General features: G+C 47.6%; 1 protein-coding gene across 1 annotated transcript in view; it reads left to right on the top strand.

The window, feature by feature from the left end:
• Nucleotides 1-2,609: 2,609 nt before the first annotated feature.
• The window catches only part of MTARC2 (mitochondrial amidoxime reducing component 2), a 33,908-nt gene continuing 15,196 nt past the window's right edge, over nucleotides 2,610-21,321 (top strand). The window contains exons 1-4 of the mRNA XM_032623669.1: nucleotides 2,610-3,162; nucleotides 10,147-10,320; nucleotides 16,937-17,099; nucleotides 18,085-18,225. Coding sequence (XP_032479560.1) covers nucleotides 2,888-3,162; nucleotides 10,147-10,320; nucleotides 16,937-17,099; nucleotides 18,085-18,225 — 753 coding nt within the window. The 5' untranslated portion in view covers nucleotides 2,610-2,887. The remainder of the gene's footprint in view (nucleotides 3,163-10,146; nucleotides 10,321-16,936; nucleotides 17,100-18,084; nucleotides 18,226-21,321) is intronic.

The raw sequence follows: 21,321 nt of genomic DNA, 5'->3' as shown, positions 1-21,321 counted from the left end.
CCTGAGGTGTCTCCACATTAAGATGAGACAGGTGCCTCTGTGGTCTGGCCCCGCCCACCTGTCTTGCCTCAACTCCCCCTACCGCTTGCATACACAGGTACGTTCTAATAAAGCTGGATTGCTAGTGGCTGTCCAAACATGTCACATCCTCTTGTTCCTTCAGTCCACACTGTACGTGCACCTTTGGCCCAGGATCCCCTCCTCGGGCCCCTTCTCAAAGCCTTTTTGTTAAAGTCTCAGCTCAAAAGTTCCTTCCTCTGAAGACACCACTGTCCTGAGATTTCCCTGCTTTTACATCTCACTTGCACGGCACCTTGACCGTGCCTGCCCTCCAACATTGTCCTCCCAGTCCGTCTTCCAGGGGCTCTGTGAGCTCCTGAACAACAGGGAAGCTTCTTCTAAACGTTAAATCCCCAGGGTCAATCTAGGGGGAATGATCAATAAATGTGTATGGAAAGGAACAGATACTTAATCAACAAGATGTTTCCCCTGTCTGTTCCTCCTCACTGACCATGAGGAAGATGGGCTTACAAAGATCTCTTGCTGAAGGTAAATTCATGGGGTCTAGTGTCTGGAGAGGCGAAGGGGTCCAGGTGCAAGTTGAAATACACACCTCATTCCCAACACTACACTTGAAAAAGAAGTCCAAGTCTTGGCCTCTGAGTATGATGAGAATGTGTGCTTATTGAAGAGACAGGAGTCCACGGGCCTGGGATTTCAAACAGGGCCCGTTTGCAGGGAGATTTTGACTTTCACTTTGCACGAGGAGCTGCGGAAGGAAGCTTGTCTCTGGCTTCCCGCCCTCCTCTGCTCTCCTCCCAGCCTGGAGGGCGGTCCTCTTCTCCAGAGGATGACCAATCAGGACTGTGGGAGGTTACCCGCTGGTTGCCTCCGTAAACTCTAGAACCGTGCCGCAGGTTAAGGGACAATCTTTGAAAAATAAACAAAATAAACAAATGACCTCAAAGCTTAACTTCTCTAAGAAAATCCACCGTTTACCAAAGAGCTTGTGTGAATGGAGCTGGTAAGGAGAAACAAAGCTGAACTTTAGTAAAAAACATATTTTATGCAGTTAACTACTGATGAGCAGGGGAAAGGACAGCCCTGTGATTGCAGAGGTGACTGGGTTTTAAAGGGTGAAGGAGGCCGGGGGGGGGGCTCAGGTGAAAACTGACAAGGGTGGGGCAGTGGACCCGGGGTCGGCCAGCCGGTACTGATTACAGTTCAAAGGCATGGCTCTCAGGTCCTTGAGAAAAACACTTCTGAGTTGTAGGAGGTTCATACACATCTGGAAGGGACAGAGGGAGTAAGTGCTCTAAGTGAGACAGGCTGGGACCTGGGACCCTTTGCTGCAGTGCTTGCACCTGGACAAACATCTCCTCCAGCGACAAAATACGAAGAAATTATAAGAGACTAAAAATAACCGCGTGCCTGCGCAATTGGGGCAAATTATGAACAAGATACAAAACGACCAAAAGCTCAGCAAAAGCAGGGGACCGCACATGCCCCCTGCACACAGCACCACCAAGGGGGTGGGCAGATGACCGAAGCCACGCCTCCAGCCCTACCCCCGGACCCGCCCCTACACTCACCCGCCTCAGGGAGTAAGCAAGGGAACCTGTCATTTGTTTTCGCTCTCTGGTGCTGCAACTCAAGTCCCAAGAGAGCCTTGCCCGAATTTCTTGCCTGGCCTTTTATCAATTTCTATCGATTAAGGAGGCCAAGAACAAAGGTCCGTAACGGAAGGAAAGGGGGTGAGAGGCCGGTCCTGGATGTTGGCTGGAACAGTGAAATCTCCCGGCAGCAGGGAGCTTTCTCAGGCAGGCATTTTAATGGGGAGCGAGGGTCATCCTTGGGACTTGGCCTTATGCGACAAGAAGCCATGCTCATATATGGAATCTAGAAAAAAAAATGGTACTGACGAACCTAGTGGCAGGGCAGGAATAAAGACATAGACATAGAGAATGGACTTGAGGACACGGGGGTGGGGGAGCGAGGTGGGGGGGAGGGGAAGGCTGGGACGTAGTGAGAGTAGCATCGACATACATACACTACCAAATGTAAAATAGATAGCTAGTGGGAAGCAGCCGCATAGCACAGGGAGATCAGGCCCGTGCTTTGCGGTGACCTTGAGGGGTGGGATAGGGAGGGCGGGAGGGAGCCTCAAGAGGGAGAGAGTATGGGGATATACAGGTATGCACATGGCTGATTCACTTTGTTGTACAACAGAAACTAACACAGCATTGTGAAGCAATTATACTCCAATAAAGATGTATTTAAAAAAAAGAAGAAGCTACTCTCGAGTTTGTTCAGAGTGCATAAGTTTCCACGGAGCAGGTTATGGGCCGAAAGTTCTGCAGTTCTCAGAGCGATCTGCCAGTAGGAGCTCCTGAACATTTAAAATCACCCATTCTGCAATCTACCATCCACTTGCACTGTTCCCTGCGCTGCAATCACGCAACAAAGTGGGCAGTACAGGGAGCGAAGGGGCAGTGGAGAGCCGGGGACCGTGAGGGCGGGTGAGGAGTTACGCTGAGTCGCAGGGCCCCGGGAAAGGGAAGAAGTAAAGCGAAAGTGACCGTTCCAGAGACAGTGGGCAGCCGGGCCTCTGGTGTGGGGCCTCCCGAACCGCCCCCAAGGGCACCCGAGCATCCCAGTTCGCTTTCTGCCTCGCTTCTCTCGGCTACTGCCTGGTCCTTGGCGCCCAGTCAGGCGTCCCCTCCCTGCGCACAGCCAGTCCTTTCGGCGCGCGGAAAGGGTGCCAGGGCCGGTGCCTGGGCCAACTCTGGTTCCTCCCGCTCGCCTGCAGCCTTGAGTGCCCGGGCGCCCTCCCCACGCCAATCGCTGCCTAGTCCGCGCTCAGACCCACGCCCGCGATCGCTGGGACATGGGCGCCGCCGGCTCGTCCGTGCTGGCCCGCCTGGGCCTCCCCGCGCCGCAGCCCCGGCCCCGCTGGCTCGGGGTCGCCGCGCTGGGACTGGCCGCGGTGGCGCTGGGGGCCGTGGCCTGGCGACGCGCGCGGCCCAGGCGGCGCCGGCGGCTGCAGCAGGTGGGCACCGTGGCAGAGCTCTGGATCTACCCCGTCAAGTCCTGCAAGGGGGTGTCGGTGAAGGCGGCGGAGTGCACGGCCCTGGGGCTGCGCAGCGGTCACCTGGGGGACAGGTAGGGCCGGGCGCGGCGACAGCGCAGGACCTGCTGAGGAGGGAGCGGGGCTGGGGAGCTGGGGCCTGTCCCAGGGTAGGAGAAGGGAGGTTTGCCACGTGCGTGTCCTGGGCTGCTTGTTGGATCGTCTGCCTTTGATCCTGAAGCTGGAAAGGTGAAGTTCGTGTCTGGTGCAGATTTGGAAAGGTAGTGGAGGCAAGATGTTAGCGCAAGTTCCTGTGCCCGAAGACACAGTGAGGCCAAACAAACCGAAAGGTTGGAGTTTGGAGCAGAGAAAGGTTCATTGCAAGTCCACGTAAGGAGACGGGTGGCTCAGGCCCCCCAAGACCCAGAGCTCCCTGAAAGGTTTCGGCAAAGCATTTTAAAAAGCTGCGACGAAGTGAGAGAGTGGCATGGACATATATACACTACCAAATGTAAAATAGCTAGCTAGTGGGAAGCAGCCGCATAGCACGGGGAGATCAGCTCGGTGCTTTGTGACCCCCTAGAGGGGTGGGATAGGGAGGGTGGGAGGGAGACACAAGAGGGAGGAGATATGGGGATATATGTGTATGTATAGCTGATTCACTTTGTTATAAAGCAGAAACTAACACACCATTGTAAAGCAATTATATTCCAATAAAGATGTCAAAAAAAAAAAGCCAGGTGAGAGAGGGGCGTGTCACAGGGTATGTGATCAGCTCGTGCACAGTTCTCCAGCTGGTTGATGGTGAGGTAAGAGGACGGTGTCACAGGGGTTAACATCATCAGGAGGCCTGGGGCTATGCACTTTTGATCATCAAGTAGTTAACATCTTCCATTTGATGGGGGGTTGTCACATCTGTAAAACAATTCAGGAAATGTGCATCAAATACTGTTATCGGGCTTCCCTGGTGGCGCAGTGGTTGAGAGTCCGCCTGCCGATGCAGGGGACGCAGGTTCGTGCCCCGGTCCGGGAAGATCCCACGTGCCGCGGAGCGGCTGGGCCCGTGAGCCATGGCCGCTGAGCCTGCGCGTCCGGAGCCTGTGCTCCGCAACGGGAGAGGCCACAACAGTGAGAGGTCCTCATACCGCAAAAAAATAAATAAATAAATAAATAAATAATACTGTTATCTAGGTACTTCAGAGAGGAGCTAAACCAGAGGATATGGGGAAAGGGCCTGTCCTGGGGAGGCCTCGGAGAGTCCTGCTCGGTTACAAAGCCTCTGCCCCCCGCCCCCTGGAGGAGAGGCTCTGTAAAAGGACAGGGTCCGACCGGTTATCTCCAAGGCTCTTTCTAGTTCTAAGCTTTCTGATTCTTAGTATGAGCACAATCATAGAAAAAGAAAACGTTATTGGCACTAGTGGGTAGATGGGAGCAATGTTGAAACCAAGTCTTATTCAAGGACACTGGCTCTGGCCTTGCTGGGGCTTGGCCCTCACAGCTTCCGGTGCTGGGAAAGGTGCTTGGGAGACGCAGGCGGTGGGGGGCCTGACCCACTTTGATACAGAATGAGCAGAGCGAAGTCTTCCTTTGGGGAGAGGAGGTGACAGGTAGACTGTGCGTATAATACTTGCCATTAAAACAAAAGTGTGTCCCCTCCCCCCAGAGGCAGGGTGCTTTTCAGTGAAGAACTCTAAAGTCCCTACCTACACAGGGCCTGGCACATAGAAATTTCATCCTCCTCCCTCAGGAAAGAAGAGGTGCCCTGTCATTTTTCTCCCCCCAAAGGTGAGTCCACAGACACATGCTCATGGACACAGAATGGTGCAGCTAGATACGGGGAAAGCACCCTCGACAGAGAAGGATGCTAAACCCTGAAAAGAGTGAACAAGGAAGAAGGGAACCTCCTTCTTTGCTTCCTTAGGATGAAGGTGCTTTCCTGTTTGGCTTGGATGGATTAGCTGCGGTCCTGTGTCCAGCGGGAGGGAGGTTTGCAAATTGGTCGTTCAGGGAGCCTTCTAGAGAGGCTGTTTGCTGTCCTGAGTTCACTCCAGGACACGTGTGTTCTCTCTTCTCTGAAGACTGCAGTCCTCTTAAAGAAATGTGCGCTCCCGCGACACTGAAAGACTTCAGCTTGCTGTAGAGCACCGCTGTGTGTGCAGACCATGTAACTCGTGGGGCATTTTCCATCCCCTTTCACTTCAGATTTCTAATCCTGGAGAGTTTTTTTAAGACTACAATTTCCTGAGATTCCCATCCCAGACCTACGGACTCAGAATCACCAAGAGTGAAGCAAACTCATGTGGGGGGGGGGGGTGTTTAAATCTCCCCAGGTGATTCTGATGCCATCATGAGAGGGTTTTCTCTGTGACCATTAAGAATAAGAGCATCTTTCAAGCCTATTCAAGTGTGAAGGCTTAGAAAAGGCTGCTGACTGCTGGGAAGACCTCAGGCAGAGTGAAGAGGTAGATTCTCAGGATGCACACCCAGAGAAAATGGACTTGTGCTCCTTCCTTCCTCATGTGAAGGACTGAGGTTATTTCACAGAGAGATTCAGTTCTTATCTGTGTTTCCTCTTTTCATCAGAATAACTGTTGCTCTCCCCCTGCTCGTGGTCACTACTTTGCTGTGACTCTTGCTTCCATGGAAAGAGAATATTTGTCCTTTGCTTTTCTACTTCTGTGGGCATCTGAAAGTAGATGGAACTGTATCAACTTCCCCTTGTTTTGAACAATAAATGCTTGGGATGGGGTGGTGTGGTATGGAGACTGGGATGAGGCAGGGAAAAGCGATGGAATAAACTTTTATTCAACGGTTCATAGGCAAAAGATGCTTAACTAAGTCCTTTCAACAGATGATGTAATTTAAGCCTCAGAACGATCTTGTGGGCTAGGTATTGTGTCCACTTTGCAAATAAGGTAACAGTATCAGAAAGAATGAGTATCTCACCCAGGATCACAAGACCATTATGTGCTGGAGGGACTTGAACTCAGATCTCTGAGTGCAGCACTCATGCCCCTCCTGTAAAACCAGCATGTGATTTACAAGGGCAAGGGTTGTGCCAGGGATCAGGAGACTTCAGGCAAAGTCACGTAACCTCTCTGAGCCTCATTTTTTTTTTTTTTTACATTTGCAAAAGAGGTTGAACTTGATGATCTCCAAGACCTTATCAAATCTAGATTTTATTTATTAAAGGATAATTGAAACTCGAAAGCACGCTGGAAAGAACTCTGCTAAATGCTGTTATTCTCTCAACTTGAGAGTTCAACCACAAAACTACAAATAGTCTAGAATGCAGGAAAAGCCTGCCTTTATTTATTTCCAATTTGAATCTGTGTCTTTGGAACTGTTCTAAGAAGCCGAGAGCGTCCTCTCTAAGCGCTCTGTGCCTTAAATTTCTAGAGCGATTTTGCTCAAAGCCTTTAGCATCTTTGTGCGAATGCTTGGCCTGAGAGCTCTGAGCTTTGAGCTCAAGTCCATCCAGCAGAAGGCTAACACTGGCTGCTTGGTACAGGTGCTGGGAGGGCATGGCTGCCCTCCCTGACCTTGTAAACCCTCACTTTCCTCAGCAACCATGTATGACTCGCCCATTGATAAATCCAGCCCTTCATTTCTTCTGCATAGACTATTACCTCTTGGAGACATGAGTGTCATTCCCTCCTGCCCTTACCCTCCAGCTCTCTGTGGCAGGGGTCCTGTTTTCCCCCCTTTTCCAGCTCAGTCATTCCTACTTCCCAGGCCAGTTTGCCAGTTTAGAAATGAGACTTTCCAGCTGTCTTGGACTCTGCTTCCTGAACATGGCTGTTGGTTGTTCAGGGGTGGCATTGCTGTTCTTTTAGAGACTCTGAGCTCTGGTCTCTGCACTGCTCTTCACACCACATACTCATGTTTTCTTTGTAAAACAAATGTGCTGGCTTTCAGGGTTGCAGACGAGAAAAAATGGGTGGTGAAAAAATCCACACTCCAGACATATCCTTTCTTTCCGATCTGGCAGAACAGAGGTCATTATTCATTCCCTGGGCATCATTTGTGTGCAAGAGGTGAAAACTATCATCATCCCGGTTACAGGGTGATGGGGGCGGCTGGCTGGGGTATGTTGCCGATGGTACCTTTGCATCTTTTTTTTTTTTTTTTTTTTTTTTGCAGTATGTGGGCCTGTCACTGTTGTGGCCTCTCCCGTTGTGGAGCACAGGCTCCGGACGCGCAGGCTCAGCGGCCATGGCTCACGGGCCCAGCCGCTCCGCGGCACTTGGGGTCTTCCCAGACCGGGGCACGAACCTGTGTCCCCTGCATCGGTGGGGACTCTCAACCACTGCGCCACCAGGGAAGCCCACCTCTGCATCTTTTATTGTGGTCTTCATCCTACCGCAGTGCTGGCCTGCTTGCAAGTTGCCACCTGCCCCTTCCATTGCAGGATTAGCACAGAACCTCTAGCCACCACTTCTCCTGCTACGTCCCAGGGCTTAACCCCCAGGTGATTATACAACAGGCAGGAGCTGGAGGCGTGGCTTGGGAGACAGAGTGAAGGGCTAAAGTTGGGGGATGGACGGCAGGTGAGAAGACTCAGGCCACGGAGGAGGCTGACTGTCAGAAACAATGGGCCATGGCGGGGTTGGGGGGTGGGGGGTGTCTCCTGTCTGGACATGTATCTGGTCATGTGCAGCTCTCAGGGCGAGCCTTGTCTCAGAGGGGGACGGGCCATGTTGGAAGTTCAAGTGCAGACTTTGGTGGAGTTCATCGAACAGGGTCATCCAGGCCTCTGCATCCAAGGATAAGGCTGGAAATAAGGAACGGGGCTCAGGCCTGAGGGAATAGGGCTGTAACAAAGTAGAAAGGAAATCCCTGGGTCACACAACCCACCCTCACCCCATAGGTGAACAGGCTAGAGAACCCTGGGAACCAGAGATCCCTAGAAAGAAAAAGGTGGCCTCCTCAGAGGGTCGGAGACCTACTACTGTCCAGCATCCTCAACTCCTGGGAAAGGTAGCCACGGCAATTCCTAAAATGCCTTTGCACTCTCACCATCCCTGCCACTGTACCCTCGCACCAACGCACATGCCAGTTAGCAGGGCTCAGGACCCAGCCCCTGTCTGCTGGCTTGGTTGCAGGGGAGGGGAGTTATCCAGAACCTGGACAGGGATAGGTTGCCTGACTGGGAGGTTCCAGAGGGCAGATTACCTGCCAGGGTCAGGAGACCCTGGGTTCCCTGTGCTGTGATAATAGCAGATGTCCTCACCAGGTTATTGTGAACGTTCCATCTGGCTCCAGTCATATTTTGAAATATCTCCCTCCTTCTGGAAGGGGCTGTCCCTTTTATCCTGCTCCCATGTGGGAGGCCCCAGCGTTCAGTGGTGGCTCACTCATCAGAGCCCGCAGAGTTCCTCACCCATTGCACTTGCTCTGTCTAGAATAGCGACGTTGAAACTCCTTTCCCCTAGGGGTGGCACGTTTTTCTTTCTTAGTCATCAAATCATTTGTGCGGCGTCACCCCAAATACATGCTCTACTATCGATAAGAGCCTAGCCAACCTAAGCAGGTCAGCCTCCCATTCCATTCTTCAGCTCACCCCGCACCCCACTGTCCCCTTGGATGTGATACACAACGTGTGAAAGCTGAGCCTAGAACGGGGGCGGAGGGAGGTGCTCTCTAGAAGGTGAATGGAGTTCCTATCTAACACATGATTTGCATGAATTTCTTTCTTCTTCAGCTTTATTGAGATATAATTGACATAGAACACTGTGTGCGTTTCAGGTGTGCAATGTGATGATTTGATGCCCACATATATTGTGAAATGACTCCCATGATAAGATTAGTGATCACATCCTTCACCTCTCATAATTTCTGCTTTGTTGTTATGGTAAGAGCATCTGAGACTTTTCTCTCTTAGCCACTTGCAAGTAGACCATACAACAGCGGTTCCCAACCTTTTTGGCACCAGGGACTGGTTTCGTGGAAGACAGTTTTTCCACTGACGGGGGTTGTGGGGGAGGATGGTTCGGGCGGTAATGCGGTCGGCGGGGAGCGACGGGGAGCGACGGGGAGCGGCAGGTGAAGCTTCACTCACTAGCCTGCCACTCACCTCCTGCTGTGCGGCCTGGTTCCCAACAGGCCACAGACTGGTACCAGTCCACAGCCCGGGGGTTGAGGACCCCTGCCGTACAGTATTATTAACTATAGTTGCCATAATGTACATTACATCTCCAGAAATGTTTCCTCTTAGGATCTCTTTTCCCTCTTTGACCACCTTCACCCATTTCCTCCACCCCCAACTCCTGGCAACCACCAATCTACTCTCTGTTTCTAGCAGTTCCTCCCTTTATATATTTCAGTTACAAGTGAGATCATACAGTATTCGTCTTTCTCTGTCTGACTTATTCTCTTATTGCAACACCCTCAAGTTTCATCTGTGTTGTCACAGAATGCAGGATTTCCTTCTTTTTTATGGTTGAATGATATTCCATTGTATAGATATATTTTCTTTTTTTTAAAATGGAGGTAATATTGGCTTATAACATTATATAAGTTTTAATGTGTGTATGAAGAAGAAAGGCTGTTTAGGGGTTTCCTGATCAGGGTCCACACGCCCCAGCAATTTAAACCCAGCAGAGGCTGGATTGCATCCACTGGAGTCACAAACATTCAAGACCTTTGTCTAGAGTTTCAGTCTGCTTGGGCCATTAGTTGGTCAACCCCATCTTGTTCCACAGCAAAAAGACCTGGAAGACATTCTGCTTCAACCAGAGACAGGCTCAGGGGAGTCTCTGACCAAAGCAAAGACCCAAAGTAAGCAAAGTAGTTGCCCCAGCAGTTGAGAAGGTCCCTACACCAGCCTCACCAGAAGGATTTTCAGGACTGGGGATTTTCATACATTGGCCAGATGTTCTTTTCCAGGGCTGTTTGTACCAAACAGCCAAAGAATTTTGGACCCCCCAAATTTGGCTAGACCTGGATACTGTCTGGAAAAAATTGTTGGGTCCTGAGTTGGGGCAGAGGGAGGGTTTTGATGAAATAGAAAGCTAGAGGGAAGCTATGGAGAGGGTGGTAGAAGATTTTCTGATGCGCCCTTGTTTGTTTCTTGGCAGGTTTTGGCTGGTGATTAAGGAAGGTGGACACATGGTGACTGCCCGGCAGGAGCCTCGCCTTGTGCTGGTCTCCACTACCTATGAGGATGATTGCCTTATCCTCAGGGCACCAGGCATGGACCAGCTGGTTTTGCCGAGCAAGCCACGTTCTTCAAACAAGATCCATGACTGCAGGTGCTCTGCTTGGGGGCCTCTGGGGATCTGTGACAACTGATTTCCCTTTAGGTTCCACCCTGTACTCTGCCTTGCTACATTTTGCATGCTAGATGATGAGACTGGTAAAGGAAATACTTAAGAGAAGTCTAGTCTATGTTGGGATCAAGCCAGGGGTCAGGTATGAGTGGGTGAAGCAGAATATTGCATTAAGGATATTTAGATTTGCTTTCATCAGATATGGCAAGACATGCAGATACAGAAATGACTGTCATGAAGAAAGAAGCTTTTTATATTCACAGATCCCTAGAAACAGGAGGCTCATACCATGCAGGGCCACATGGGGAAATACCAGGTCGGTCAGGAGGCAGAGAGGGCAGGGGAAAATGTGAACACGAGTCTTTATTCTGGTTTCTACAGGCTGTGGGAAAATTGGCTCTGGGGCAGATGGGCTGTCCCTAGTTTTCTGGTACCTGGTCCTGGGTGATTAGAGTAGGGGACAGTGGCCAGGGTATAAAAGCACAACGGTACGGACAAGGGGTGAGGGCTCTGGATTGTCTGGTTTGCCTATGAAAGCCTAGTGTTTTACTATCTCTAGGAATTGACTAGCCCTGGGAGGGGTAGTTCCTTCAGCATCACCAAGTCCCAAGATGTCAAAGCATCAAAAATATAAAAAGGAAAAAGTCATGATGAATACAAATATAGAGAGGATACAAAGGGCCAATCTTTAGGATTTGTCTCCTTTTATTCAAGTAGGATGGACTTCTATTCAGAATTGCCAGGCAAACAAGGGCATTAGTGGAGACGTTACCACCTGTATCTCCTGACTGGAGATTGTGTTCCATCTGATTGGAATTGTATTGAATTGAACTTGAGGCTCAATTAGAGAAAATTGAAATGAATTCATATATATATATATATATATATATATATATATTTATTTATTTCAACTGTGCCTGGATCATCTCAGGCACTTAAATAAATGTTAGTGCTTACATAGTTAATATCATCTTTGTTGCACAGAGCCTCCCTATCCATGAACGTGTTACCTTTCCCCACTTACTTATGTCATTTTCCTCCCCATTTATCTATTTATTTATTTATTTGGCTGCATTGGGTCTTCGTTGCTGCGCGCGGGCTTTCTCTAGTTGCGGCGAGCAGGGGCTACTCTTTGTTGTGGTGTGTGAGCTTCTCATTGTGGTGGCTTCTCTTGTTGCGGAGCATGGCCTCTGGGCGTGAAGGCTTCAGTAGTTGTAGCAGGCAAGTTCAGTAGCTGTGGCTCGCGGGCTCTAGAGCGCAGACTCAGTATTTGTGGTTCATGAGTTTAGTTGCTCCACAGCATGTGGGATCTTCCCAGACCAGGGATCGAACCTGTGTCCCCCACATTTGCAGTTGGATTCTTATCCACTGTGCCACCAGCGATGTCTCTATTTATATCTTTTTTTTAATGACTAATTTACTGAATTGTAGACTTTTCGTTTCTTTTTTCAAGCTTTTTATTGAAACCGTTTTCAGCTTGTTAGAAAGAAACATCTTAGTTTAAGATCGAAGTGGCCCACACAATTGCAAGTTTTTACCTTAAACTGTTTCAAACAGGAACTTTTTAATTTATTTAATTTATTTATTTTGGCTGTGTTGGGTCTTCGTTGCCGTGCATGGGCTTTCTCTAGTTGCACTGAGTGGGGGCTACTCTTTGTTGCGGTGCGCGGGTTGCTCATTGCGGTAGCTTCTCTTGTTGCAGAGCATGGGCTCTGGATGCGTGGGCTTCAGTAGTTGTAGCATGCAGGTTCAGTAGTTGGGGCTTGCAGGCTCTAGAGCACAGGCTCAGTATTTGTGGCCCATGGGCTTAGTTCCTCCACGGCATGTGGGATCTTCCCGGACCAGGGAATGAACCCGTGTCCCCTGCATTGGCAGGTGGATTCTTAACCACTGTGTCACCAGGGAAGCTCCTATCCACTTATTTATATCTTATTTTACTTCTTTGAAAAGTTTTATACCCAATGAAAAAATGGGCAAAAGACCTAAATAGACATTTCTCCAAAGAAAACATACAGATGGCCAAGAGGCACATGAAAAGCTGCTCAACATCACTAATTATTAGAGAAATGCAGATCAAAACTACAATGAGGTATCACCTCACACGGGCTGGAATGGGCATCATCCGAAAATCTACAGACAACAAATGCTGGAGAGGATGTGGAGAAAAGGGAACCTCTTGCACTGTTGGTGGGAATGTAAATTGATACAGCCACTATGGAGAACAGTATGGAGGTTCCTTAAAAAACTAAAAATAGAATTACCATATGACCCAGCAATCCCACTACTGGGCATATACCCAGAGAAAACCAAAATTCAAAAAGACACATGGGGCTTCCCTGGTGGCGCAGGGGTTGAGAGTCCGCCTGCCGATGCAGGGGACACGGGTTTGTGCCCCGATCCGGGAAGATCCCACATGCTGCGGAGTGGCTGGGCCCGTGAGCCATGGCTGCTGAGCCTGCATGTCAGGAGCCTGTGCTCCACAGCGGGAGAGGCCACAACAGGGAGAGGCCTGTGTACTGCCAAAAAAAAAAAAAAAACAAACAAACAAAAAAAAAGACACATGCACCCCAATCTTCATTGCAGCACTATTTACAATAGCCAGGTCATGGAAGCAACCTAAATGTCCATCGACAGACGAAGGGATAAAGAAGTTGTGGTACATATATACAATGGACTATTACTCAACCATAAAAAGGAACGAAATTGGGTCATTTGTAGAGATGTGGATGGACCTAGAGAGTGTCATACAGAGTGAAGTAAGTCAGAAAGAGGAAAACAAATATCGAATATTAACGCATATATGTGGCATCTAGAAAAATGGTACCCATGAACCGGTTTGCAAGACAGAAATGTAGACACAGATGTAGAGAACAAACGTATGGACACCAAGGGGGAAAGCGGGGCGGGGTAGGGTGGTGGTGGGATGAATTGGGAGATTGGGATTGACATATATACACTAATATGTATAAAATAGATAACTAATAAGAACCTGCTGTATAAAAAATAAAATAAAATTAAAAAATTTAAAAAAAGTTTTATAATTTTCTCTATAATAGAATTGTACATCTTTTGTTAGATTTAGTCCTAAATATCTTAACTTTTTGTTCCTATTTTAGATGACAATTAAATTTTTTTTTTCTGTTTATCTTTGGTAGTATTTATTCTTTGATCATTGGTGGAAATTTCCAGTAAAACTGCCTGGATTTTCTTTATAAAATCCATTCAAACTTTTATGTCTTCTTAAGTATTTTTAGTAAGTTATTTTACTTTATGAATTAGTAAATTACTAACTAATGTTAGTTCTATTGTACCCACACATGGAGATTCAGTTTTTTTTTATGGGCTGTGGATGATGGAACATTTTGTATCAGAATGTGGAAGCAAGTACTTTGCATAAAATTCTGAGAGAACTCTTTTTTCTTTTTTGGCCACATCGCATGGCTTATGACATCTTAGTTCCCTGACCAGGGATAGAACCTGGGCCCACGGCAGTGAAAGTGCTGAGTCCTAACCACTGGACTGCCAGGGAATTCCCAAATTCTGAGAGAACTGAAGAAGGTGGAATGGCAGAGGGATAGAGTCTGCTGCAGGGGTAGGAGGGAGGAAGGATTAGGGGAGGGATATGTTTCAGTAGTGGGAAGGGGCACTGGATAATCAGTTTTCCCTTGCCCCACTGGGTGCTTTCTACTTTTCAAAATGCCCACACTAGGCTTATCTGAGTGGATGGAAGCTGAGGGTAGAAGTGTGCGCACTTATACACGAGGGCTCTGGTGAAGGGGTTGAGGGAAGTGCTCAGCCCAGGAACAGATACTTAAGGAGCTGATGAACGGTGCAATCGGATCTGTGTGAGATAGTAGACTGGTTGGTTGAGGAGAGTTTTAGGGGAAAGGCTGAAGGCTCTGAGAGAGAGGACTATGAGACGGCAGGGGGACCGAGGCCAAACAGCAGCTCCAAGAAGGGGGTTTAGAGAGAAGGAAAAGGCCAAGAAACATCAGAAGAACAGCATGGAGATTTGACAGTAGGTGGGCTAGGTTGTCAGAGAATGAGGCGTGTGTAGCAGTCAGACCAGGACTGTGGGCCTCGGGGTCCACAGTCCACCTTGGATTCCCTCACATACATCACCCCAGGAGCCTTCAAGCTGGGAGAAGCACTCACACAGAGAGGTGCAAACACTTCCTGTGGTACCAGAGGGCGGGTAAGGGAATCAATTTCCAGATCCTCAAATCCCATAGGTTCTCCCTCCAACAGTGATCTTAGCTGCAGGGGGCAAGTTCTCCTCTCCACCTCCCCTTTGTACAGATGAAAGGCTTGTCCTCCCCATGTCTTAGTAGGGAGCGCTGCTCTGGGAGGGGAAAAACCTATGGGGCCCAAACAATAAAATATACTGGTGTTGATAAAGGAGAATGTCTCCAGTGATGGGGTAAAGTCATTCTACAAGATAGTGGTTCAAAGTCTTTGTCTTACGCTAAGATTAAGGAGCCTCTAATCAAAGTTGCTGATAAATTATTTAAAAAGACTTTTTGATGAATGATTATTAAGTGCCAAAATCACAGAAGGGTTCAAAGGACGAGTGTAATTATTATAACTCAACTTCTTCCATTCCATCTATTAACACAGCGCATCCTCAGAGTTCTCATTATAAGGAAAAAAACTTTAAAAAAATGTGAGATGATGACTGCTGACTAAACTTGTAATCATTTCACAATATATGTAAGTCAAGTCGTTATGCTTTACACCCTAAACTTACGTATGTCAATTATGTCTCATAAAACTGGGAAAAAAAGTTAAAAATAATTTTTAAAATGTGGACCATAGAAGAAGCCCTTAATCATTTATTTTAAAAAAAAGATTGTTTTTAAAAATAGATATCAAACTAGCCTGGCATTGGGATTCCATTGCATGCTTTTAAAAGCATAATTTTATTTTATTTAATATAATTTTTATATATTTATAATACTAAGACATAATATTTAAATTATGATACAATTTTATTTTAAATGTTAATGTTTATAATTCAATGGAAATTTAATCTTTCATAACAAATTAAACTTATAAAAAACATGAAGAGACCTAGAGAATATCATACTGACTGAAGTAAGACAGAGAAAGACAAATATTATATGCTGACATGTATGTGTGAAATCTAAAACATAATACAAAGGAATCTACATACAAAACAGAAACAGATTCACAGACATAGAAAACAAACATTGTTACCAAGGGGAAAGTGAGGGGGAGAGGGAAAAATTAGGAGCGTGGGATTAATAGATACAAACTATGGTACATAAAATCGATAAGCAACAAAGATTTACTGTGCAGCCCAGGGAACTATATTCAATATCTTGTATGGGGACTTCCCTGGTGGTCCAGTGGTAAAGAATCCGCCTTACAATGCAGGGGACTCAGGTTCGATCCCTGGTCAGGGAACTAAGATCCCACATGCCACAGGGCAACTAAGCCCATGTGCCACAACTACCGAGGTCACACGTGCTGGAGCCTGCGCGCCACCACTAGAGAAGAGAAAACCCACGCGCCACAACTAGAGAGGAGCCCACGCACCACAACGCAACTAAGACCCAACGCAGCCAAAAATAAAATAATCAATTAAATACATAAATAATAAATAAATCTTAAAAAAATGTGTATAAACTATAATGGAAAATAATCTGAAAAAGTATATATAAAACGGAATCACTTGCTGCACGTCTGAAACTAACACAATATTATCAATCAACTATATTTCAACTTAAAAAAAAGAAAAAAGTTTACATGCCAACTTGTAATTCTGTGAGGGGTACATAGCTTGTATCTTTTGGGGACACTCAAGCAAAATATCCTTGAAGACCACTTTGTTATCTGGTGGAATCTGTGTCCACCGTGTGAGGCAGGTGGTATATTATTATCTCCAATTTACAACTGGAGACAGAAGGTCAGAGGAGTTTAATGATTTGCTAAAAGTCACAGACTAGAGATGGCAGAGTTCCAATTTTTTTTTTTTTTTTTTCAGTACGCGGGCCTCTCACTGTTGCGGCCTCTCCCGTTGCGGAGCACAGGCTCCGGACGCGCAGGCTCAGTGGCCATGGCTCATGGGCCCAGCCGCTCTGCAGCATGTGGGATCTTCCCGGACCGGGGCACAAACCCGTGTCCCCTGAATCGGCAGGCGGACTCTTAACGACTGCGCCACTGGGGAAGCCCCAGAGTTCCAATTTTAACCGGGTCTTGCCAGACTTTAAGCTCAGGGTGCCTTTACGACACCACAGTTCTTCTCCCCTTCTGAAAGTAACCTAAATCCTTGCTACTCAAAGTGTGGTCCGTGGACCAGCAGCCTGTAACTTGTTAGGAATGCAGAATCTCAGGCTCCAGCCCAACCTCCTGAACCAGAATCTGCATTTCAACGAGATCTGTGTGAGTTACAAGCCTATTAGGGTTTGACAAGCTCTTCCCTGCTCCCTCCCCCTCTGTTTCTGCCCAGCTTTGGCCCACAGACCACTTACTGGTCTTCTGGGAGAGTCAGGTCCCAGCAGCACTTCCCTCTTGACCCCATCACTCGGTGTGTTGATGAAGAAAGTAACCTCACTGCTCTCTGTGACCCTTCCAGGGTGTTTGGTCTTGACATCCAGGGCAGGGACTGTGGTGACGAGGCTGCTCAGTGGTTCACCAACTTCTTGAAAACAGAAGCTTTCAGGCTGGTTCAGTTTGAAAAGAACATGAAGGGAAGACCATCAAGCAAAATTTTCCCTTCTGTTGGCCAGAAGTACCAGGTGAGCTCGTAGAGACCTGCCCTTCACTTCTGGCTTCCTTCTGGGTCCACAGAGAGCCTCTCTTGTGGCCCCAGTTAGGAAAGTGTAGAGATGGTCCAGGGGAGTGGTACTGAGGGTGCTCCCTGGGCAGGTATCAGGGATGGAGAGGGAAGTGGATGAGAGCCTGGTGGCCTCTCCAGGATGCATGGAGGATGGAATATGGGAGGAACTGTGGAGGGAGAAGCCAGGGGTGACTCCCGGGGAGATGGGGACTCAGGAGAGGATGGGCTGGGAGGCAAAAGTGAAGTTTGATTGGGACTAAATTCAGGTTTCCTAAAAGCACAGAAGCAGACTTTCTCCAAGTCCTCCCTTCACAGCCAGTGGGGTGTGGTTGTTTCCGGGGCTGAGAAGTCACCTCCTCCTGTGTCAGCTACAGCCCCCAAGCCAAAGCCTTTCATTCTGCTGTGAGATGAGGTTCAAAATGCACCTCGGGAAGTCTCTCCTCACGATCCCTGAACGAAAAGTTCCTTGAATGCAGGGGTTTTGATCTGCTGTGTTCACTGCTATTTCCCCACCTAGGACAGTGCCTAATATACAGTTGGTGCTTAATAAATGCATGTGAGTGAATGGTGCTGCTGAAGGAAATCATGGCTAGAGTATAGCTGATTGGCAGGAGACCCTTGCCCTGTCTGGTGGTGTTGATGATGTGGCAAGGGGCTCACTGCTGGGCGCCTGAGGAAGAACAAGAGATGTGGCTGGAGGGTAACACTGGACCTGAGCCTGGCTGCTGCCTTCAGTGTGTGGATGAGGAGCTCCACCTGCGTCCAGGGTGGGCAGGAACCCTGACTTGGCCGTTTCCAAGCCCTCAGTGTCACCTATCCTTCCTGAGCACCACTCTCCCCTTCTGCACTCAGGTGGTTTTGCTTCTGGATTTTGCTTAGTTGTGCAGTTGGTCTGAGCCATTCCGTGGGCAGTGAGGCATGATCATGGTGTGTCCTTGGCACAGGTGGCCTACCCGGACTGCAGCCCCATCATGGTCCTCTCAGAAGCCTCCCTGGCAGATCTGAATACCAGGCTGGAGAAGAAAGTGAAAATGGACAATTTCAGGCCGAATATCGTGGTGGCAGGCAGCAGTGCCTTTGAGGAGGTAAGCGGCTTGCTGCTTTTACGCTTGATGCCCAGGTGTGCTCCTTAGGCAGTGCCAAGTCCGACCCTCTGAGGTTGGCAGCTGTGGAGGCTCTCTTCCAAAGATCACCTTCGCCTTGTGTGGAGTTGTTCACTTATTACTGGGGCCATCACCTCGCTGGCCTCAGGGGGCGCTGTTCACTCTCTTCAGTGCTCAGGCCCCAAAGCAAGCAATGGCAACTCCAAATTGTAGCAAGTCTGGGACAAGGCTAGAATGTCTAATCATAGCTCAGAGATAACTAACGGGAAAAAAAAAAAAAAGATGAAGAGAACAGCCATCTCTCCTTTTCCTGTAGCATCCAGGGGTGCTCAAATATTTGAGACTTCCGGAAGCCCCAGACCCCAAAGTGGAGCCCCAGGAGGATATAGGAGATCTGCCTGTGAACCAGGACCTGGGGACATTCCATGCTTGGCCTGAGTTCTCTCCTAGAGGACCCATATACTCCCCTATATAGTTGAAACTAGAAATTTCCACCCTCCAAAGACTCAGCCCCTTGTAGCCATAAAAGGTCAGCCACATCAGAGCCAAGTTGTAACCTGCAATCTGTACAAGAAATACATATAGCCGGGTGTTGCTCTGTAATGAGAAGGACCAGGGATCATATTAAACATTGGGAGTCAGCTCAACTTTGTAAGCCCTGGAAATAACAACAACAAATACCATTTGCTGGGTGTTTACTGGGTGTCAGGCACAGAACCAATGAATGGCTTCATGCAAATTACTTAATTCAATCCTTAGGATCAAAGCCTACAGGCTGTGAAGTCTGTACTATTTTCTCCTTTTCAATAAGGAAACAGAAGCTTGCAGGTGTTACACAACTTGTTAGGCGTGGAAGTGGTGGCTTTGGATGAGAACCCAAAACTTGCAACTCCAGCTTCTGAGGAGCAGAGGTCATGGTTCCAGTCTAGAGATTCCAAGTAGTTAACTCTGAGGGGAGAGGCTCTTGAATACCTTATCAATTCTTTGCTCCCTTGGGTGACCACACTTTTTTTGTGTGAGTGAAATGTGCCCCTATTTGCTGGTAAAAGTTGCCTTTTAGGGTAAACCTTTGCATGGAGGCTAGTATAAATCCGTGCACATGGAGGTACTTCATATTACTTGATAATGAAAAAAATAGCAAAGTATACAGAAGTTGTCTACTTGTTGATATTATCCTGTTGTTTGTTATCTAATTTCTTTAATTCCTCTCTACATTTTTAAAAAATGTTTTTAAATTGATCATCTATCATGGGCCGGGCGCTGTGGTCCATAATAAGAGCCCTGGATACAGAGATAAAAAGATACAGATCCTGCCCTTCAGAATTTCCCAACAGGAGAAGAATGGCTAGGAGGCAACGACAGCCCAGCGTGAGGAGTACTTTAACGCACTGCTTATCAGGTGCCAAGGATGCTTAGAAGTAGGGATGCCTAAATCTGCCTGGAGAAGGGGGGTGTGGGGTCAGAGAGGGGTCAAATCAAGCTACCCAGAAGCCATGCTGCGTAGCTGTGTGTGCTGACGAAGGAGAGTGAGGGTCATGGTGGGTAAAGGAGGCCACCAGTTAGGAAGCCTCAAAGCACGACAGGCCATTATATTAAGGGTGCCTGGGAGCATTTCAGAATCATAGGGACACTGGGGGTAAAGGTGAAGCGGCAGAAGGAGGGTGGACCTGGAGCTGCCTGAAGGCCAGCATGCCGAGGAGTTTGGATTTTATACTGTGGTAATAATTTTGAATGAGGAACTAAGTATTGTTTGCATTCATCCAAGAAATATTGTTGAATTGCATGGTATTATGATTTGCACGCTGTGACTCTGGCCACTCTCTAGAAAGTGTATGGAAATTTAGGGAAACTGAGGCAGAAATATCAGTGTTATGCTTCATCCCCAGAGGGATATTAGCAGGACTTACCTGAAACCTGCATCAGAATCGTGATATGCCCGTGACTGTGTCGGCAGCACCATCCCAGGTGAATCTTGTGCAAACAGTGCCTGAGGAAGCACTGATTTAGGAGAGGTGAGGGGGCAAGGGTTATGGAGGGGATGGGAGAAAAAGAACATTCTCAGACCATCAGCTCCTTGAGAGAAGAGACTTGATTTCTCCCCAGGAATAACCTAGATTTCGTGTGACCTGAAGTGGATAAAATTTGACGGTGCTCTTTAAGAAAAGAAAATATCAAAACCGAAATGAAGTGCAGGGTCTCGAAAGGGTCTGGGGCTTGAGGCTCAAGCCTCATTAGCAAAATTCCCAGTAAACCCAGCTATTTCTCCCCTGTTCTCCTTTCCCATGCAGATGAACAGAGGGTACAGAAGTGTGGAGTCATTAGACACTTGTTAAACACCGAATGAAATTAGATTCAGTGTTAATAATGCAAGTTACTAAAGACTGATTAGAAATTAGTCCAGGAAGCAGATATTCTTGCACAGGACTCCTGTAACTGGCCCATTCTTTTCTGAGAAACTTTCTTTTAGGGAATACAGTTTTTCTTGATTTGTCTCCACAGAAGATAATAATTTTAGCTTAAGATCTTGAACCAGAGGAATAAGAAGAAAAGATAATCCATTCCCGGCTAAAGAATTTTTGCTTTTCTGTAACTTGTCAACTAAGAGTTTTTGCTCACCTCTAACTTGTTAAACTGAACCTAAGGCTGATGTAAACCTAACCGTATTCTCTTAGGCAATTTGAGTGGGTGGAGTCTTTTTTTTTTTTTTTTTAATGTTATGTGACCTTGTGCCCCCAAGTCTGTTTGTTGTTTTGGTCCTGCATCGTGATGGATGAGCTTACAGAAATAGTACATGAGGTAGAATACTCTTATTTGAATAGAAGAGTCCTCTGGAAATGCACATTAAAAAATCTTTGCTATAAAATGATGCTAATGTTGCTGAGTCATTCTCCCTTAACTTAAACAGACAAAGAGTTAAGGGCCTGATGAGTTAACCTGTCTGCGTGGTACCATCACACAACTATAACCCTTCCAATCAGTGGGACTCTGTTAAATATTAATGTAAAATGATAATGCAGATAAATATTTCATAGACCAACTAATAATAAAAAATATAGCAAACCTAAGCATGGCACAAAA

Source organism: Phocoena sinus, chromosome 1 (assembly GCF_008692025.1).
Source record: "Phocoena sinus isolate mPhoSin1 chromosome 1, mPhoSin1.pri, whole genome shotgun sequence".
NCBI lineage: Eukaryota > Metazoa > Chordata > Mammalia > Artiodactyla > Phocoenidae > Phocoena > Phocoena sinus.
This window is presented reverse-complemented; position numbering and strand designations above follow the sequence as displayed.